Source organism: Dromiciops gliroides, chromosome 4, assembly GCF_019393635.1.
Source record: "Dromiciops gliroides isolate mDroGli1 chromosome 4, mDroGli1.pri, whole genome shotgun sequence".
NCBI classification, from domain to species: Eukaryota; Metazoa; Chordata; class Mammalia; order Microbiotheria; family Microbiotheriidae; genus Dromiciops; species Dromiciops gliroides.
In genome coordinates this window covers 387,028,211-387,046,962 of record NC_057864.1, presented here as the reverse complement: position 1 = coordinate 387,046,962, position 18,752 = coordinate 387,028,211, and the positions used below count along the sequence as shown (strand labels likewise).

Sequence of the window (18,752 nt, the reverse complement as noted above, 5' to 3'; positions counted from 1 at the left end):
GTTTTGCACAAACAAATCCAATACAGCCAACAATATAAGAAAAACAGTTAACTGGGGAAAATCTTTTCAGCAAGTTTATCTGATAAAGGTCTCATTTCCAAGATATATAAGGAACTGATTTAAATTTATAAGAATAAATCGTCCTTCCCCAACTGATAAATGCTCTAAGGATGTGAACAGGCAATATGCAAAGGAATAAATCCAAGCTATCAATAAATATATAAAAATGCTCAAAATTCATAATTATGAAAATGCAAATTAAAGCAAATCTGAGGGGATCCTTACTGTCAAACATAACAATTTTTTTAAAAAGACAAATTTTTGAGGAGCTGTGGATAATTAGGCACACTGATGGTGGTGGTGGTGATGTAAATTGGCCCAAATATTCTGGAAAGAAGTTTGAAATTATGCCTAACAAATTATTAAACAGTATATGCCCTTTGGCCCACTGATATGATTACTAGGCATACACCCCAAAAAGACCAAAAAAGAAAAGAATTCTTTTATGTATAAAAATGTTTATTCTAACTCCTTTTGTCAAAGAATTAAAAATTAAGAAGGTATCTTTCAACTGGGAAATAGCAGAACAAATTATGGCATATGAATATAATAGAGTACTATTGTACTGAAAAGAGCTTCAGGGAGACCTAGGAATATGTGCATGAAATAATGCTGAGTGAAATGAGCAAACCAGAAAAACAATTTATGACATAACATTAAAATTGTAAAAACAATTCTGAAAGACTTAAGAACTCTATTCAACTAAATGATCAACCATGATTCCAGGAGTGATAAAGAAGAATGCTGCTCACCTCATGATGGTGACACAGTAAATTAATATGCAGAGTGAGAAATACATTTTTGGACATGGCCAAAGTGTCAATTTGTATTATTTTACTATGCTTATGATAATACAGAAAATGCTCTTCCTTTCAACTTTGATATTCCTTCTTTCTTTGCTTTGTTTTAAAATTTCTTTTCAGTGAGCAGGGGGAAGGGAGAAGGGAGAAAAATGTTTAATAATAGAAATTTTAAAGTTTATATAAAAATAAACAAACATGGAAAAAATTCACAAATATGTGACAAATCCAATAATAAAATACTTGGATAAGAAAGAACACTGTTAATCAGCACAGAAGGAATTGGGTTTAGAGAAATACATTACATCATATACCTTCAGGTTTGTTTTTTCCTTAAAGAATTGTATTACAAAGAAGACACAGGGGAAAGAAAGAAAAAATTAAGGCAAGACATTTTAAAATGTCACCTGATGTTATGACTGGCTTAAAGAAACATATTGATATACTGTTGTCCCCTTTGCTATGACATATCCCATGTACTTCTCCAATATATCTCTTAAGTCATAAATTAACAAAATTTTTTCATATTCTGCTCCAGTCAAACTGATTGGTTAACTGCTTCTTGCAAATACCTTGCTTATCCCAATCTTCATGTGTCTGTGTGTACTAGCACATCCTTATCAGGTACTCCTTCTTCTCTCCCAGTAAGCTCCCTCAAAACATAAGTTACCTGCTCCAAAAAGCTTTCTTGAATTCAGCTTACCAATCACTATTCTGCTTCTTGACAATGTAAGAATTAGTTTGTGTTATATTATTTTTCAGCTATGAGTATGCTACTTGACATAATTCTTTTGCCTGGGGGTTCAAGGTAAGAGAACAGGGCAACAGCACTCTAGTTAAGACTCCACAGGTCTAATAGAGCTCAGAGAAAAGAGAAGAGAGAGAGAGGAAACTGGAACATAGTAGATATATGATAAATGTTTGAGCTATGAAAAACCTTTGGATTTGAAGTCAAGCGTTTGGGGTTTGAACTCTATTATAGATGTGACCTGGTCCACTTTCCTTCCACTCTCTGAGCATCAGGTTCCTTATTTATAAGAGAAGGGAAAGGAGTAGTGCCTAAGAGTTCTAATTATTATAAGAGTATTTCATACATAGTGTTCTCTTTCAAACTCAACATCCCTTCTATTCTTTATCTTCCCCTTTCCTTCTCTAGCCCCTAAACCTCTAATGCAATTCTTTACACAACAGGAATTCTATAAATGATTCTACATGAGGGATAAATTGCTGTTTCCTCCAAAAAGGACTTTGAAATTAACAGTTATAAGGAACTTTAAGCACAATTTAATTCCACACCCTCTTTCTAAAGATATGGAAATTGAAAATGATAGTAGTTAATTGACTTACTTTGGATATCACAACTCCCTTTCCATTCTATCATTTTGTGGGATAGTCTTTTAGGGATTATCCTTTGATGGGTTAATAATGGGATAATTTTTGAAGGCAATTCTAGAAAAAAAGAGTCTTAAATTCGGGAAGCCCCTTATTTTTCCAGTTTCAGGTCTTCCAGGGAAAAATAAATAGCTCAAAGTGATATCTAGAATCTTATTAGAAAATTAGTTACTAATATAATATTCGGGAGTGTCTAGGCATTTAACGTTGTTGCGCTGTGATTCACTAGGCAGATTAATTTTAAATATTCCATGTAAAGAAATGTTTGTCATAATTGTTTAGAAAGGGGAGAGAAGGGAGAGATTTATGATATGTCAAGTAACTTAGTAAAGAGAAAGGACCTCTAATTTCATTGATAATAGGAACTCTAGGTAAAGAAATCACCTCTACAAATTCACTTTCTCTATAATTGATAAATGAGATTAAGTGATTTGCCCAGAGTAACATAGACAGTATGAGTCAGAAGTGAAACTTAAAATGAGGTTCCTTGGCTTTGAGGTTGGCTCTCCAGCCCCTATGCAACAAAATCCCTCTAATACAAGAGGGTCAATAAGAACTTCAGGCATAGCAATAACATAAGTATACCAATCTACTTGAATTTCTGAAGAGGCAAGAAACTGTTCTAAGTTTTAGAAATCAACTTCTTACATATATAGAAAGTTCTTCATTCTTGAAAATGACCCTAATGACAACCTGTAGTTTATGTGTTTTTGAGTTACTTATCTAAGGAATGGTGACACAATGGCAATCAACCACTTGACCAATCTTTCCTTTTGAACAACAGTATGCATTTCTAAGACAGTGGAGTCTTTGAACATGAAATTTAACACTGAACAGTTGCCACAATGAATCCACAGATTAGCAGTACTCTAGTGATTTCTTACAGAAAAAGACCAAAATTTTTAAAAAGACTACCAGGCTTTACCACTAGGTGTCATTTTAATCCTTTAAGGTTATGCTATATCAGTAAAGAAGAAAATTCGATTAAGTTGTGTTTACTTTCACTTCATGAAAATTAGAACAGGAATTCCCAATAGGCAAATAGTAAGGTTACAACCCCTAAGGTTGCCTCCATGGAAATTTCTGGGCTGATAGGCTAACTTGGATCCAGTGGAAGTAGAACAAAGCTGGAAAATTCTGGTATGCCCTCTTCTCAGATAAAATAGTAGTTTCCCCAGAAAAAATGCTGATGTAATTAGGAAGCAAGAATGGATAGGACTGAATGCCAGCAATTACTGACTCACACATCTTCAGCTTGCTGGAAGTATTGTGTTAGGACCTGGTTGCTTTTTCCTTATACTCACTGAACATAATCAACTTTAAGACTTCAGATAAGGAGGGGGGAAAAAGTTTTACAACCCTGAATTTGAAAGTTTGGGTAGCTAGGTGTCTAGAGGGTAGAGCCCTGAATCTGGAATCAGAAAGACCTGAGTTGAAATCCTGTCTCAGATACTTATTGGCTTTGTGACCCTGGACAAGTCACATAGCCTCTTAGTCTCAGTGAGAACACAATGAAACATAAAGCACTTTGCAAACTTGAAAGCACTATATAAATACTAGCTTATTTTTTTAAATAGGAAAATAATAATAGAATATAAGTGAAGTTGTAATTCCACTTAAATACAATGTATCTATCATCCAATATTATGAGACATAATGCTTGGAGTTAGGATGTTTCCAGTGTTTCACACCAAAACAAATGAGATGACAATTTAGTTTTCCTTACCACACTAATGAAGATCTTCGGCAATGCTATTTCAAGTACAGTTCTTTTAAAAAAGAAAAATCAGTGAACTGCAATGTAATCATGCCTCTTTCATCGTGTACTTGTATCATTTTTATTTACCCAGATGTAATACTTTACACCTGTCCTTTTACTGGATTTTATCTTACTAGCTTCAGTCCTCTGCTCTAACCTACAAACATCTTCTTGGATCCTGATTGTATTTTCCAGTGTTAGCTAACCCTTCCAGCTCTGTATCATCTGCAAATTTAATGAGCATGTTTTACATGCCTTTTAAGTGACTGAAAATAATGTTAAATAGAACACAGGCAATGACAGGTCCCCGGAGCATTCTGATGAAGATCTTCTTTCATGATGATATCGAATCCATTCACAACTATTCTGAGTCTAGCCATTCAAACATTTTTAATCCCTTTAACTGTTTTATCTAAACTATATCTAGTAGTATGAGAATAGTATGAGGTACCTTATGAAAATCTTTGTTAAAATATCTCCACAAAATCTTCTGTACCCAATAGTTCAGTAAACTGGATAAAAACAGGAATAAGGTTAGTCTGGCATAACTTCTTTTTATATTATTTTTTATGACTGGGTCTTCCTATCTCACCGAGGCTGGAAGTACCATGGTTACACTCTTAGGCCCAGTTCTCCACACTGACTGGTCTGGAAGCTCTAATCTGCTCTGTTTCCAACCTTGGCTGATTTGCCTCATTTTAGGAAACCTTATGCATCACCCCCTCCAACCCTCCCAAATTCCATTCTTCCTCAGTGGAACTGTTTCCCTTTGTGTCTTCAAAATTTCATTCTTGAGCATCTCAAATATAGTCTGGTTTCCCATTTAAAATTTTAGTACATATGAGTCTACCTATCTTTTCCTCTAAACCCTTTTGGAAATCTGCTTTCCCAAAATCCTACAGTGCATCATGCCCAGATTTCCTCTCATCTATCACAAACTATAAAACAGAGTGGTTACTTCCCTCCAGGTTCACATTTCTATCCCAGAAACCAATTCTCCCCCATTAGTAAGAATCAAATCCAGGATACAATTTACCCTTATTGGTTTCTGCATGTTTTGAAAGATGAAATTTTCACTTAGGCAAGTCAATAAGATATTATCTATTCTTCTTTTTGCAGATAGATTTCAGGCAACTAGATGAAGACCAATTCACTTCTACTGGCTTAATAACAATAGGTAATATTTATCATGTGCTTTAAGGTTTACACAGCACTTTGCATAGTCATTCAAGCCTTACAACAATACTGTGAAGTAAGTACTGCAGGTACTATTATCAATCCCACTTTCCTGATAAGGTTCAGCAAGGTTATTTGATTTTGCCCAAGCACACACAGCTAAATGTTGGTTTGGGGGTTTTAACTCAAGTCCTCCTAAAGTCAAGCCCAGCACTCTATCACTATGGCATGATGTTTCTGTGGTTCATTTTCTTGTAGATTTAGAAATAAGACAAAAATTCCTTAATATGAACTAGCCACTGCTGCTGCTGTTTTGTGGCTCTGGCCTCCCTGGCTTCTCTGAAGTGGGCAAAACCCAAACCTTGCTAGAGATATCAGCAACACTTCAAGACTTACTATGTAAGCAACTGGGTTTACTGCTCTGGCATCTAGACACAAAACTCCCTCTACTGGAAGATGGTGGCAAGAAGAAAATATGCTTAGTGAATGATGGCAAGGTGAAATCTCTACCAAAGGGAAATATCTTCTGAATATACTATTAAATTTAATTGCAGAATATGTAAAATTAATTTCTAAATGATAACTACTGCTATAAAATGTTAGCAATCTGTACTGCATATCATGTTGCTCAAAAATATTATTAATCAACCACTGCAAGAAAAGACCCTGTTGCTTCAGAAAATAAAAGCCACCCTTTATTTATTTCTTAAATTTCCTTATTGTGATGCCTTTGCATGCACACACATTAAAACAAACACGCACATAATTCAGTATTAATAGAAGCCAAAAGAAAACTACATTTAAAAACTCCAACTTCCCTTTTACCTATTTTTAAATGATTTCAATATATAATTTCTTTCATAATGCTCCAAGTATTTAATATAGACTTATATTTGTATTTTAAAATGACCCCCAGTTCTGCACAGCTGCTTCTGTGGTAGTAGTGGCAGAAGAGGGGAATGATGGGAGAGTTGCGGCACATAAGTAGCAACTAAAAATCAGTGTATGAATTATCTACAAATGTTAATTTAACTGATAATACTGTAAATATGAAACCTTCAAGCAACAATCATTAACTTAATACACTGTTGGAAAAAATGGACTATATAACATTTTTAAAGATGCTTAAAAAGTACTTACTGACTCACATGTATGTCATAGCAAGGAAAGTGTAAAGCTTTTTCTTTTAAATGGTCATAGGTTCCTGAGCTGTAACATGGCACAGTAGTTAGAGAGCCAGCCTATAAGGCTATAAGCCAGGAAGGACTACTAGAACATTCATATTGGCTGTGCGACCCTAGGCAAGTCACTTAACATCTCCCAGCTCTAGGCAACTCTCTAACTGCATAGATTGCAAAAGTACTGAACTATACAATGGTACAATGAAATAGTTCACTTTAATAGTGAAATCACAGATCCAGCTCCTATGCCAAAAGTCATGGTCACAAAAAAATTAATATATGCTAGGTATATTCATATTCATGTATTCCAACTCATTCATTTTATAAATGAGGAAATTGAGGTCCAGAGAGATAAACTATTTGCTCATCCATTGGGACAACTGGAGAAAGGAAGTTCTCAAAAAATGATTCCTTAATAAAAGATATTTTTTTTCCTCAGCCTTCCAAAGTTTAAATTCATAAATCTTTGGCAGAAAAAAGCACCAGTTGATTAAAAATGTATAATCATAATTAACAAAATGAATTTGTAATGTTTCTTTTGGGGTTGTTAAAATATAAAAGCATATATGCATGTCAAAAACATTTCAGTGCACCTTGAAATAAGGAGATTGTACAAAAAAAACCTGTCACAATACAGTAAGTATTAAATCTAAAGTATCCTTACCATGTGGAGTAATTGTTTGTACAGGCTTGGTGGGAGACTTTACATTCCATATTGTCAAAGTGCCATCTGAATGACTACAAATGAATTGTTTTCCTTCATGGTGCCAGGCAACTGAGTGTATGGCCTATGTAGAGTAGGGAAGAAGAAAGAGTTCATTTTTAAAAAATTTTATTAAATTTAATTAAAATTTAATTAAAAACTAAGATATTCTTTGTAAATGATATTTTAGAGTTTTAGAATATCCTCAAATCACTATGTATACAAGATTAAGCCTTAATAAATTAAGTCAGAAAAATAAGATTACATTTGAAAATAATTTTTGCCCTTTTTTATTTTCCAATAAACATGATGAAAACATTACGCTCATGATATATGTAGATATACATACATACCCACACACACACACACATGCACACATACATATATATATATATATATATATATAATACTTTATCAACATGATAGTTCACTTTTATAGTGCATTAAGGTTTATAAAGTGCTTTACACTTAAAAGCATCAGTAAACTCATTTAAAAATAGATACTAATTTCCATTTACATCCCTGAAAATAAGCACTTTCTAAGCAGCTTTTATGGAAATATTTAACTTTATAAAAAGCATTACCACAGCATAATTAAAATCTAAAATCTACTGAACAATGTATTTTTTTATTTCATCAAGAAAATACGGGGTTTAAGCTACTGCTTATGCCACAAAATTAAATGTATTTCATCTTCCTTCTTCTTTTCTATATATGCAGCCAATTCTTGAGTTCTATTAACAGGAAATAAAATAACTACTCAAAGTTTCATTTCTATTATACTCTGGAAAACATTACTTATTGTCTTTTTTTAATGTATAATCATGTGAAACATATTTCCATATTAGTCACTTTGTGAAAGAAGAATCAGAATAAAATGGAGAAAAGCATAAGAAAAAACAAAAAACAAAATGAAAATTGTAGCAGCATTTATTTTCCAAAAAAGAAAACTTAAGCTTTTCTTCTTTTTCTTTCGGGTAGTATTAAAAATTATTGAGCATTCTTGAAAAACATACCACTCAGTGGGAATGCCCAGAAATGTTCAGGGCAATAGAGATAGAAATATCTGTCATTAAATATTTGAAGGAGTTAAATCCTGAATGAGGTACTTTATATAGAAATCATCAAGTGTTTAATTATTTTCTATGATTCCCTATCATCTTTCAAATCTACCAATCATCAAGCATTTATTAAATACCTCTGAAGTGCCAGGCACTATGCCAGATGCTGGGGATACAAAGACAAAGAATGAAATAATCCCTCCTGTCAAGGAGCTTTTTTGGGGGGGAAAGGGGCAATGAGGGTTAAGTGATTTGCCTAGGGTCACACAGCTAGTAAGTGTCAAGAATCTGAGGCCTATTTGAATTCAGATCCTCCTGAATCCAGGGCCAGTGTTTTATCTACTGTGCCCCCTACCTGCCCCCCAAAATAGAGTCTATTAAGAAGCTCCTTGAGGGGACAGCTACGTGGCACACTGGATAAAGAACCAGCCCTGGATTCAGGAGGATCTGAGTTCAAATAGGTCCTCAGACACTTGACACTTACTAGCTGTGTAACCTTGAGCAAGTCACTTAACCTTCATTGCCCCAAAAAGAAAAAAAGAAAAAAAAATCTTCATTCCAATACTTTCTTTTACAAACAAATATAGCACCTTTGTCCAGACTGTGTACTAAAAAACTGTATCAATATGTGTAAGATGCAAATGCTGTCTATGCTAATTGCTGCCAGCTGTAGAGCTAGGAGAGCACCAGATTATGAACAAAAGTGAGCAACCAAAAGGAAAAAAAAAAACATACTTAGGTAGTGGGAAAGATATAAAAAGGAAAGAGGTAGAAGGTAGATAGGGCAGCCCGAGTGGGGAACAAAGGAAGAATATGCCAGGTCAGAAAAATGAAGCCAAGATATGAGGCATAACATCTGAGAAAAGAGAAAAAAGTTAGCATTTGGAAGACTGTAAACAACAAAAGTAACAGAATATAGTGGTATAGGGAAGAAGTCTAGATTTGAAGTATGAAGAGGTGAGCTCAAGTCTCAAATCTAACCCAAGTTCAGGGTTCATTTCACTCTCCAATAAGATGACAGATGGCAGAAGGTTAAGCCTTGGACTTGGGTTAGATTTGGGACCTGAACTTATCTCTTCATACTTCAAATCTAGACTTCTTCCCTATACTACTATATTTTGTTACTTTCCTTGTCTCCAGAGAACCAATGATGAAGAATATTTCCAGCCTCGTGATGAGGAAGCAATTTAAGGCACAAAGATATACAGTTTTGAAGATGGTCATTACGTGTATTCATTTTCCCTAATTATGTTTTTTTCTTTAAAAAAAATTTTCCTGTCATTTGTTTTTTACTGAGGGTTGGAGGAGGAAAGCAGCTAGAGCAAGATAAGCAATAGGGATGCCACAAAAAAAAAGGGCCATGAAACATTTTTTAAAATGCACAGAGAATAAAAGAAGCAAGTTTTGAAGGATGGACAGACAAGCAGAAGAGTTCTGAAAGTAATGGGTGGAAATTATATACTTTTTTTTTAAGTAGCAAGTGATATGAAATGAAGATCTGCTGTATCATATACAATCCTGTTTTGTCTTCTGCTGTGTATATTGAAATCATTTTTTTATGGTTTAAGTTCACAATAAAAAAATAAAATGTTAATTTTTAAAAGGGGGGAAAGGGATAAGATATGAGTTTGGATAAGATATGAGTTTGGAGTGACCCTTACATTAAAGGGGAATAAAGTATATGATGCTGGAAAGATATGTTGGGGCTAGCTTGCAAAAGATAAATATAATAGTTTGTATTTTATCCTAGAACCACTGGACTTTATTGAGCAAGACACAATATGATCAGATCTGTAATTATGAAAAATCACTTTGGCATCTGCGTAGAGGATGGATTAGAAAGGGAAGGGACCGGAAGCATGGAGAAATATTAGGAGACTACTGCAATATTCCAAGAGAGAGGGCTGAAGGTGGTGGCCTTATGACTGAAGAGAAGAGGCCTACAGTAAGAAATGTTGTGAAGAGAAAAATGACAAGACTTGGCAATGGGAGAAAGGGTGAAAGAAATGATAGAGCTGAGGATAACTCAGAAGTTGCAAACCAGAGAGACTGGAGGGATAGTGGTATCTTTACAGGAATAGGTAAGTTTGAAAGGAGTATTTTTGAGAGGGAAAGACAATGAGTTCTTTTGGACAAGTTGAGTTTGATATGCCCATGGGATATACAGTTGGGAGATTTCATAGACAGTTGATAATTCAGAAGTGGAGTTCAAGAGAGAGACTAGGAATGGGTACACAGATCTGGAATTCATATATATAGTAGTAACAACCCATAGGAGTTGATAAGATCACTTTGAGAAGGTAAAAAGAAAAGAAGGGGGCCCAGAACAATCATGGAGTATCTCAATAATGGTGATAATGATAATAATGATAGCTAACATTATATAACAGTTGTAAGGAAGAATGGGCTTAAGTTATAAACAAGACAATTATTTGCATTTCTGAAATCATGAACTTTCCTATAAATTAGGGGTAAGCAAATGATGGTTCATGGTCCAAATCTGTCCTAGCAACTGAAAATAGTTCACTAATCAAATCTGACAGATCTATCATCACATTAGAACTAGATGAGTTGAACTTTAAAGTGTAGCTAAGTGCTCTTACTATCTGCTAAGTTTCTAAAGTTTTTATATATCCTATGAGCTAAAAATGGTTTTTACATTTTTAAAGTTTCATTGCATTTAAAAAATGAAAATATTCTCAGCTCACTGATCCATATAAAAACAAGCTGCACTGAATTTAGCCTTTGGCCCTCGGGACATAATTTGTCAATTTCTGTTATAAATAATCAGTGTATAAATAAGAGTTTTAAAAAAAAATAACTATGCTGCTTTTTCTGCTACCTAATGCTTGAACATCAGAAGATTAGTATCTCATGATTAAAGTCTTACGATGTGTGATGACCTTATGATATACAAGGAAGTACCTTGAATATAAAATTTTTAAAAATACAATAACCTAAAGGAATGCCCATCAATTGGGGAATGGCTAAACAAGCTGTGGTATATGATGGTGATGGAATATTATTGTGCTATAAGAAAAGACAAGTAGGATGATTTCAGAGTGGCCTGGAAAGAACTATATGAATTGATGTATAATAAAGAGAGCAGAACCAAGAGAGCAATGTACAAAGAGACAGCAATATTGTTTGATGAAGAACTGTGAAAGATTAACTATTCTCAACAATACAATGATCCAAAACGATCCCAAAGACTATTGATGAAACATAATATCCACCTCCAAAGAAAGAACTGTTACTGATTGAACACAGACTGAAGCATGCTATTTTTCACTTTCATTGTTTTTCTTTTATTCAAGTTTTCTTATACAAAATCACTAATACAGTAATGTTTTACATAATTGTACATGTATAACCTATATCTGATTGCTTGCCACCTCAGGAAGGGGCAAGGGGAGGGAGGCAAGGAGGGATAAAAATTGGAACCCAAAACTATAAATAAAAATGGTTATTACTTTTTATAAAAAAGAATACAATAGCCTTCACTTGACTGTGTTACCTTAGGGCAGCCCAAATTAAAAGGATGGTCTTATACCTGTGTTCTTTATTATTCAAATCCAAGTAGCTCAAAACATAATTAAAATATCAATTCTGTCAATATCTAAGAGCAAATTATTAGTTTGTCTAGCTACAATCATTAATTTTAAACAAAAAGAACCCAATTCAAATGGACTTAGATTTATTGTAAAGGTAAATCATTTGTTTTGGGCCTAAGCTCAAGTCACAAAAAAACTGAAGTCCTAATTTAGGAAAAGTAACTTTAAAATGGATATGGAAAGAATTGTACAAGCTTCACTTTTTAATATAAGGGATTTTTTTAAAGTTCTAAATTATTGGAAAAAAAATAAAAAGAAAGCATCACAAATAAAGTCATTATTGCAGAGCCAAAAAGGAACTTCATATGGTCATGTGAGTCCAGATCTTTATTGCTATGTAGGTAAATGTTCATATTCATGTCAGTGTCCTGGCCTTGCCTCAATTATCTGCTTATTATTCTTTTTCAGATGAAAGCTGGTGCTCCTTTTAGTTCCTCAGCATATGTAAGGATGCATCTAACAGACACTAATTTGTTTCTATTAAACCTTTCACACAGGTACTTCTTCAGTACTCCATAATCTTTAAAGGATCACTATCAATGGTTCATAATCAAACCTGACATATCTAACATCACTGAGGATGTAAAGTTCACATGGTCTAGATTAGCTAGGTGCTCTTACTCTTTCCTAAATTTAGAAAGCAATTCCGTGTTACCCATTTTTTTTTTCTGACTTTCCCATGCCTAGTGCCAGATGGTTCTACCACTTTATAGTGAAGAGGGCCATTTTATCATTGATATTTATTGACTTTATTTATTTTAAAAACATTTATTGGCCAGATCTATACATAATAAAAATTAATCTGGCAGCAAGGTAAAACATGGGTTGAAGGAGGAAGAAGAGGAAAATGTTAGGAGACTACTAAAATCATCAAGGGTGAGGTTAATAAGAGCCTATACTAGAATAGTGGCAGTGGGAACAAAGGAGAAGAAAAAGATGTGAAAGAAAGAACACACATTTGTGGAAAAAAAAAAAAAAGACAAGGAGGAGCAAGAAAGGAAACAAAGGCGAGAAAGAGAACCAAAAAAGTACTCTTTCCTCTTGTCTCTGAAGCCAAGAAGAAAAAATATCTAAAAAAATGGAGAAGATAAATTAGCATAAAGTTTGAAAAGGGACCATCAGATTTGATCAATAGCCATTGGTGACAATACAAGAACAATTTCAGTAGAAAGCTTGGAACTAAACCCAGATCGCAAAGGGTGAGATGAGTGTAGAAGCAGAGTAAGGTACTAGCTACACATACAGTTAAGACTGGCAGTGAATAGTAAAAAAGAAATAGGTCAGTATCTTGAGCAGTCAGATAAAAAGGGTTAGACGGGAAGGTTTGGGATTTTTTAGGATTTGGAAGACAATCTGTAAGCTAATGCGAAAGAGAGAGACTAAAGATGCAAGAAAAACAGTGGATAATAGCTGGAGAAAGATCCTAGAGAAAACAGGAAGGAAAAAGATCAGTATAAATAGGTAAACAAAGTCAACAAAGCTAACACTCCCCTAAAAAGTTGATAATGTTGAGAAGGGAGACAGGAGTTGAATGGACTCCTATTAGAGGATAGTCTCAATCTTCCAAGTAAAGAAAGAAGTTAACTGAGCTACTACAAGCAGAAGATCGGGTGGGGGACAAGAAGGGGACTTCTGGATAGGGGGGAAAGTATTAAGCAAACCTCAAATAATAATTATTTCATACAGGTATATTAATTTTCCCCTTAGAATTATTAGTCTTTAAGCAAATACTACTAATAATTAATATTCCAAATATGGCCTATATGGCACATATACATTATTTCATTTTCCTATAACCCTTATAAAGCTCTCTACCTTTTTGAATACACATGCTGACAAAAGTAAATATGTATGGTTGTGTTAATTTTTATATATTATATATACATATGTGTATATGTACACATAAGAGTGTATATATGTACAAATATTTACTTTCAGCATCATATTCAAGTAAAAATATCAATTCTAAAAACTGAGGGAAATTTTTTCAGTGTTCACATTAATGTAATCCTTGGAAAATCAATTAACTTAAATGGTTATCTAATATGTTATTGTTTAAATGTATTCCATGGCCTGAAAAAGCTAACCAATTTTTTTTAAGTGCTCGATTTGTTTTACAATATTTCTAAAAAAATCATTTGTATCTTTGGTTATATAACTTTGAACACCTCAATCCTCAACTAGCAACCTTCCCTCTCTTACAATAAAAGATAAAAAGGAAATGAAAAAAGCAGCTCAGCAAAAATGACCAATACACCAACTAAATTTTAGAGTACATGAAAGATTCCACAGAGTCTCCCATCTCTTCAAATAAGGGAAAGAACTAATGCTCAATTTTTAAACACAAATTAGTTTAAGTACTAGGGGGATCTTACTCAGTATTATTTAAGCAGTGAAAAGTAAAACATTAGCAAAATAATTTGATTTTTAATTAAAGAGACTCACCTCATCATGTGTGTATCTATAATCTGCTTTCTTTGATTTGAGGTCCCATAATGCTACTGTTCCAGACTCGAAGCCAATCAAAAGCTATAATAAAAGAAGTCCATTATCAAAAGGAACACTGTCATTTAGATGTAATATTCATCATCAAAAAGTAAATGTTTTAGTAGAAACAGGCACCTTAATTCTGTGTTCTCTCATTTGCTCTGAAATAATAACTTCTAAAATCATTGAACCATTTTATCTCTGGTTATCAGGCACATAGGTCAACTGTGAATATTTCATTTAAATAAATATTTAGGTTTGGGGGAATTAGACACTTTCAATAAACATTATAGTTACTTTTCTTTAAAGTATTACTCTAAATATCACAAAAATGACCACAAAGTTGAACCTAAGAAGTACATTTTCAGTTTGCTAGAATAGTTTTTTGTCATTACATACTGTTAATTCTTTTTAATCCCTATCACACTGAATGACCATAATGTCTTTTTCCCCCTAAACCAATGCAAAGTCTTTTATGTGTTATCATGTTTAATATAAATTTAGTGGCAGATATTTAATAGCTCAGACCAATTATGTTACTTGTACAAGGTTCTACTGGAAAACACAGGAGAAAATTCTGGTTCAAAAAAGACTACAACCTGATAAAACTGTATTTTATCTTTCCCTTATAACTATACTATAACAAATGTAATACAAAATTGAGACTCTGAATATAACTCAAAGTATATTTCAAAATGTATTTTTTTAATTCTTTTTTATTCAGTACATGCTTAATTTAGAACTGAAAAGCTATGGGCTTTTATAGAATCTTGGAATGGGGACAAAGTTCAGTAAGCACCAGAGTTCTAAGAAATTTGGAAAGGCTCTTCATTAGAAATAAAGTCAAAATTTTGGGTGTGTGCTTAATATATGATAATCAAACATTTTATTGAACAATGTAAAATTCCATAAGCCTCCTGGTAAAATCTGCCTTCTCTTATATTCCTTTTCTTCAACCCCTCCAAGTACCTTGGTCATTTGATACCAACATTTCATAATAATGATAAGGCAGGACTCTATTACTAAATGTCAGGTCTAAGGATTAGAATAGCAAGTAAATATTTTCTTTTAAAAGCACCTCAATAATGCATAAAAATCACTAACAAGATATTTTGAAAAATATGTCAAAGAGTACAAAGAATTCTAATACTTCATTGGCTCATAATACTTTTCTACAGGAGATGTGTGCATTTGTGCATTACCTATTCAAGGGTTCAAATATTCTTCATGTCTATTTCCCTCTCACGGATATTTTGGTTATTTTTAAAAATTAAGTATAGAGCCACCACAGAAACTGAGGAAGGGAATGTTGGGTAATGAGTTTCTCAATACAATACATAATTCTTAAAAAAATAATAAATACTCAAGGAAGTAAATGAATATTCATTTAAATTATGAAAAAGTAATATATTTCAATAAAATACTAAATAATAGATATGATCCTTTTACTCAAAGAGCTTAAAATAATGTTTTGAATGCTTTTGATGTACATTTAATAAGACATTAACACTTTCATTACTTTTGGATATTATTGACCTAAAATCATTCTTTTATTATGAAGACAGAACAGTATGAAATTGATTTACTCTAGGAAATGAGGATTTATTGATAGCTGTAGGGAAAAATTCAACCTAGAAAAAAAGAAAATTACAAAATGCACTTCAGTCCTATATGATTCCCTTCTGCTTCCAAACTGACTGTGGTAGTGTCAGAAGAGGGGGCATGGACAAAGACTCAGTTTTCACACTGTCTTTGAATATTAATTTAGTTTTTAGTACTCTAAACATGAATTCCTTGTCTTGTGAGTGTACATACTAACGGAAGAAATAAATTTTATCAATCTTGACCAGATAAAAAAGTTGCACTTAAGTAAAAATAGCTCACAATTACTCCCTGAGGAACAAAATAAAAGAATTGGAAGAGCTGGTTTTACTGTGCATTCAAAGGCAACAAGAAATATAATTTCATGGAAAATTTTATCATTTTGTGCTGTAGCACTCAAGATAAGCATTTGCAAAAAGGCCACCATGAAGATGATTACTATTTATATATTAACATTTGTGACAGAAGATGAGGAAACAGAGAAATTCTAAGAACTTGCTAGGACCCTCCAAATTAAATCAACATATACTCTAACTTGGTGAAATCTGTATAAGGTATTCCATAAATGTTTGCTGGACTTACATTTCAGCTCAAGTAGTCAAAAACATTTAGTAAGGACTTACTACGTACAAAGGCGCTGTGCTAAGTGCTAAGGATACAAAAAAGGGCAAAAACCATCCCTGCCCTCAAGGAATTTACAATCAAGTAGGGGTAGAGAACACATACATAACTAGGTACATATAAGATATTTGTAGAGTGGATGAAAGGAAGTCCAAGAGGGAAAAGCACTACAAGGATTAGGAAGTAAAGAGGGAGGAAGAATCACAAAAGTCTTCTGCAGAAAATGAGATCTGAACTGAGTCTTACAGGAAGTCAGGGAAAATAAGAGGCAGAACAGAGAGGGCAGAACATTCCAGGAATAAAGACAGTCAGTGTAAAGTCACTGAGACTAGAGATGGAGTATAGTATATAAGGAACAGCAAGGTCATCAATGGAGCTGTATTCTAAATTGTGTAAGGGGAATAAAGTATGAGAAAACCAGAAAGTGAGGAAGGTGACAAGTTTTGAAGAGCTTTAAATGCTCAAATAGTTCATATATGATCCTAGAGGTAATGGGGAGTCACAGGAGTTCCACCTAGGAAGCAGCTAGGTGGAACAACTGATAGTTCATTGGGCTTGGAGTAATAAGGCCTGAGTTCAAATATGAACTCACTTACTAGCTGTGTGATCCTAGGCAATTCATTTAACCTTTGTTTGCCTTGGCTTCCTCAATTGTAAAATGGGAATAACAACAGCTACCAAGCTCTACAAGGTGGGTGTGAGGATAAAATGAGATAATATTTGTAAACTACTTAGTATAGTGCCTGACACATAATAGGCACTTAATAATTTCCTGCCTTCCTTCCTTCATTCAGCAGGGAATTAGCAGGATCAGACCTACATTTAGCAAAATCACTTTGGTAGCTAAATGAAGGATAGAGTAGGGAGAGTGGTAGCTGTGTGGGTGAATAGAAGGGGAGGCATACAAGGTATGCTGTGACAATAAAAACAAGGTCTGACCTCTGGATGGGTGGATTGAATGAAAGTGAAGAGTCAAGAATGATACCAAGGTTGCAAGCCTTACAGGCAAGTTTGGAAGAAATGAGAGTTGAGGGCTGGGGGAAGGGATATAAGATAATGAATTCTGTTTTGGACATGTTACATGTTAAATTTGAGATGCCCATGGGACAACCAGATCAATATGTACAAAAGCCAGGCCCAATAATTACCGCAAATACTACTTCAGGAGAGTCTAGTTTAAGTCCAGCTTCATTGTATTCGGAATTTTGTAGGCCACAGGTTAGATTCCCTACAATTAAAATGATTCTAATCTTTTTTATTATTTTCCTGACAAGTAACAAAATGGGTAATATATAGAACCTATGATATAATCTAAGTATTTTTTGTTATTTAAAATGCTTTTGTCCTTATGTGGAGTATTCAAAAATATTTTAGTAATAAAATTTAAAATACAATCTACCTTTCCCTCATCCATTGGATTATCGCTTATATGGACAACAGGTCCTGGGTGAGATTTAGATGACCTAAAGAAGAAAAAATTTATAATAAGATTTTTCTCAATTAACAATTTCCAAAGACTTAAATATATTTATATAAAGCTACATAAGTAGGATGTGAACAAATATTTTTTAAAAGACAGAAACCATGTTGCCAACTGATTCTGCCCTACAAAAGGTATATAAATGAACTGACATGAACCATCTTGAAAATATAGCTAGTGCTGAATCATACTAAGATCCTTACTACATAACAACTGTTAAAAGAAAAAAAAAATCTGTTTGTTCAAAGCAGCAACTGAATTTAAATCTACATATAGAAACTAAATGAAGATTGTCCTTGGCAGAGTTAAGAGTTATCACAAAGAAGTATGTCATATACTCCTCTCCTTTCTCCTGTAATCTTACCATTTGGGAGGACAGCCCATCTAATTTCATAGCCCAGATCACAAATAGACCAAACTAAAGATAAAGTGATGGCCTATGTTAATGTAAGTAATCAACGAAAGCAATACCACCCACTCTTGCTCAGAGAAACAGAGCCCCTACAGATAAGAATATGGTTGAGTTGATGCCTATTCAGTGGGAGGAAGCATGTCCCTATTCTTAAATCCCTATATAGTTGAGAGACCACTCCCACTTGGAGAGCCATCTGTGAGATTATATGGACACCTGCTACCAGTCCCACCCACTTGAAGTTGTGCTCTACTGAAAGTAGGGAAAGATAATGAAAAACTACACCAACAGGGGACTAATCTATGATAATTGTACCCTACCATGGGAAAGGAAAAAAAGCTTGAAATTTCATGTCAATTACATCTATATCCACACATAAGAAGCACATCATTAAATTATTTTTA

At 33.6% G+C, this 18,752-nt stretch overlaps 1 protein-coding gene across 4 annotated transcripts in view; it reads right to left on the bottom strand.

Moving 5' to 3' along the window:
* The window catches only part of STXBP5 (syntaxin binding protein 5), a 196,271-nt gene that overhangs the window by 125,281 nt on the left and 52,238 nt on the right, over positions 1-18,752 (bottom strand). For all 4 annotated transcript variants that reach the window (XM_043999574.1, XM_043999576.1, XM_043999575.1 and 1 more), the window contains exons 6-8: positions 17,856-17,919; positions 14,192-14,275; positions 7,033-7,156 (exon numbers count right to left, since the gene is read on the bottom strand). In XM_043999574.1, coding sequence (XP_043855509.1) covers positions 7,033-7,156; positions 14,192-14,275; positions 17,856-17,919 — 272 coding nt within the window. The remainder of the gene's footprint in view (positions 1-7,032; positions 7,157-14,191; positions 14,276-17,855; positions 17,920-18,752) is intronic.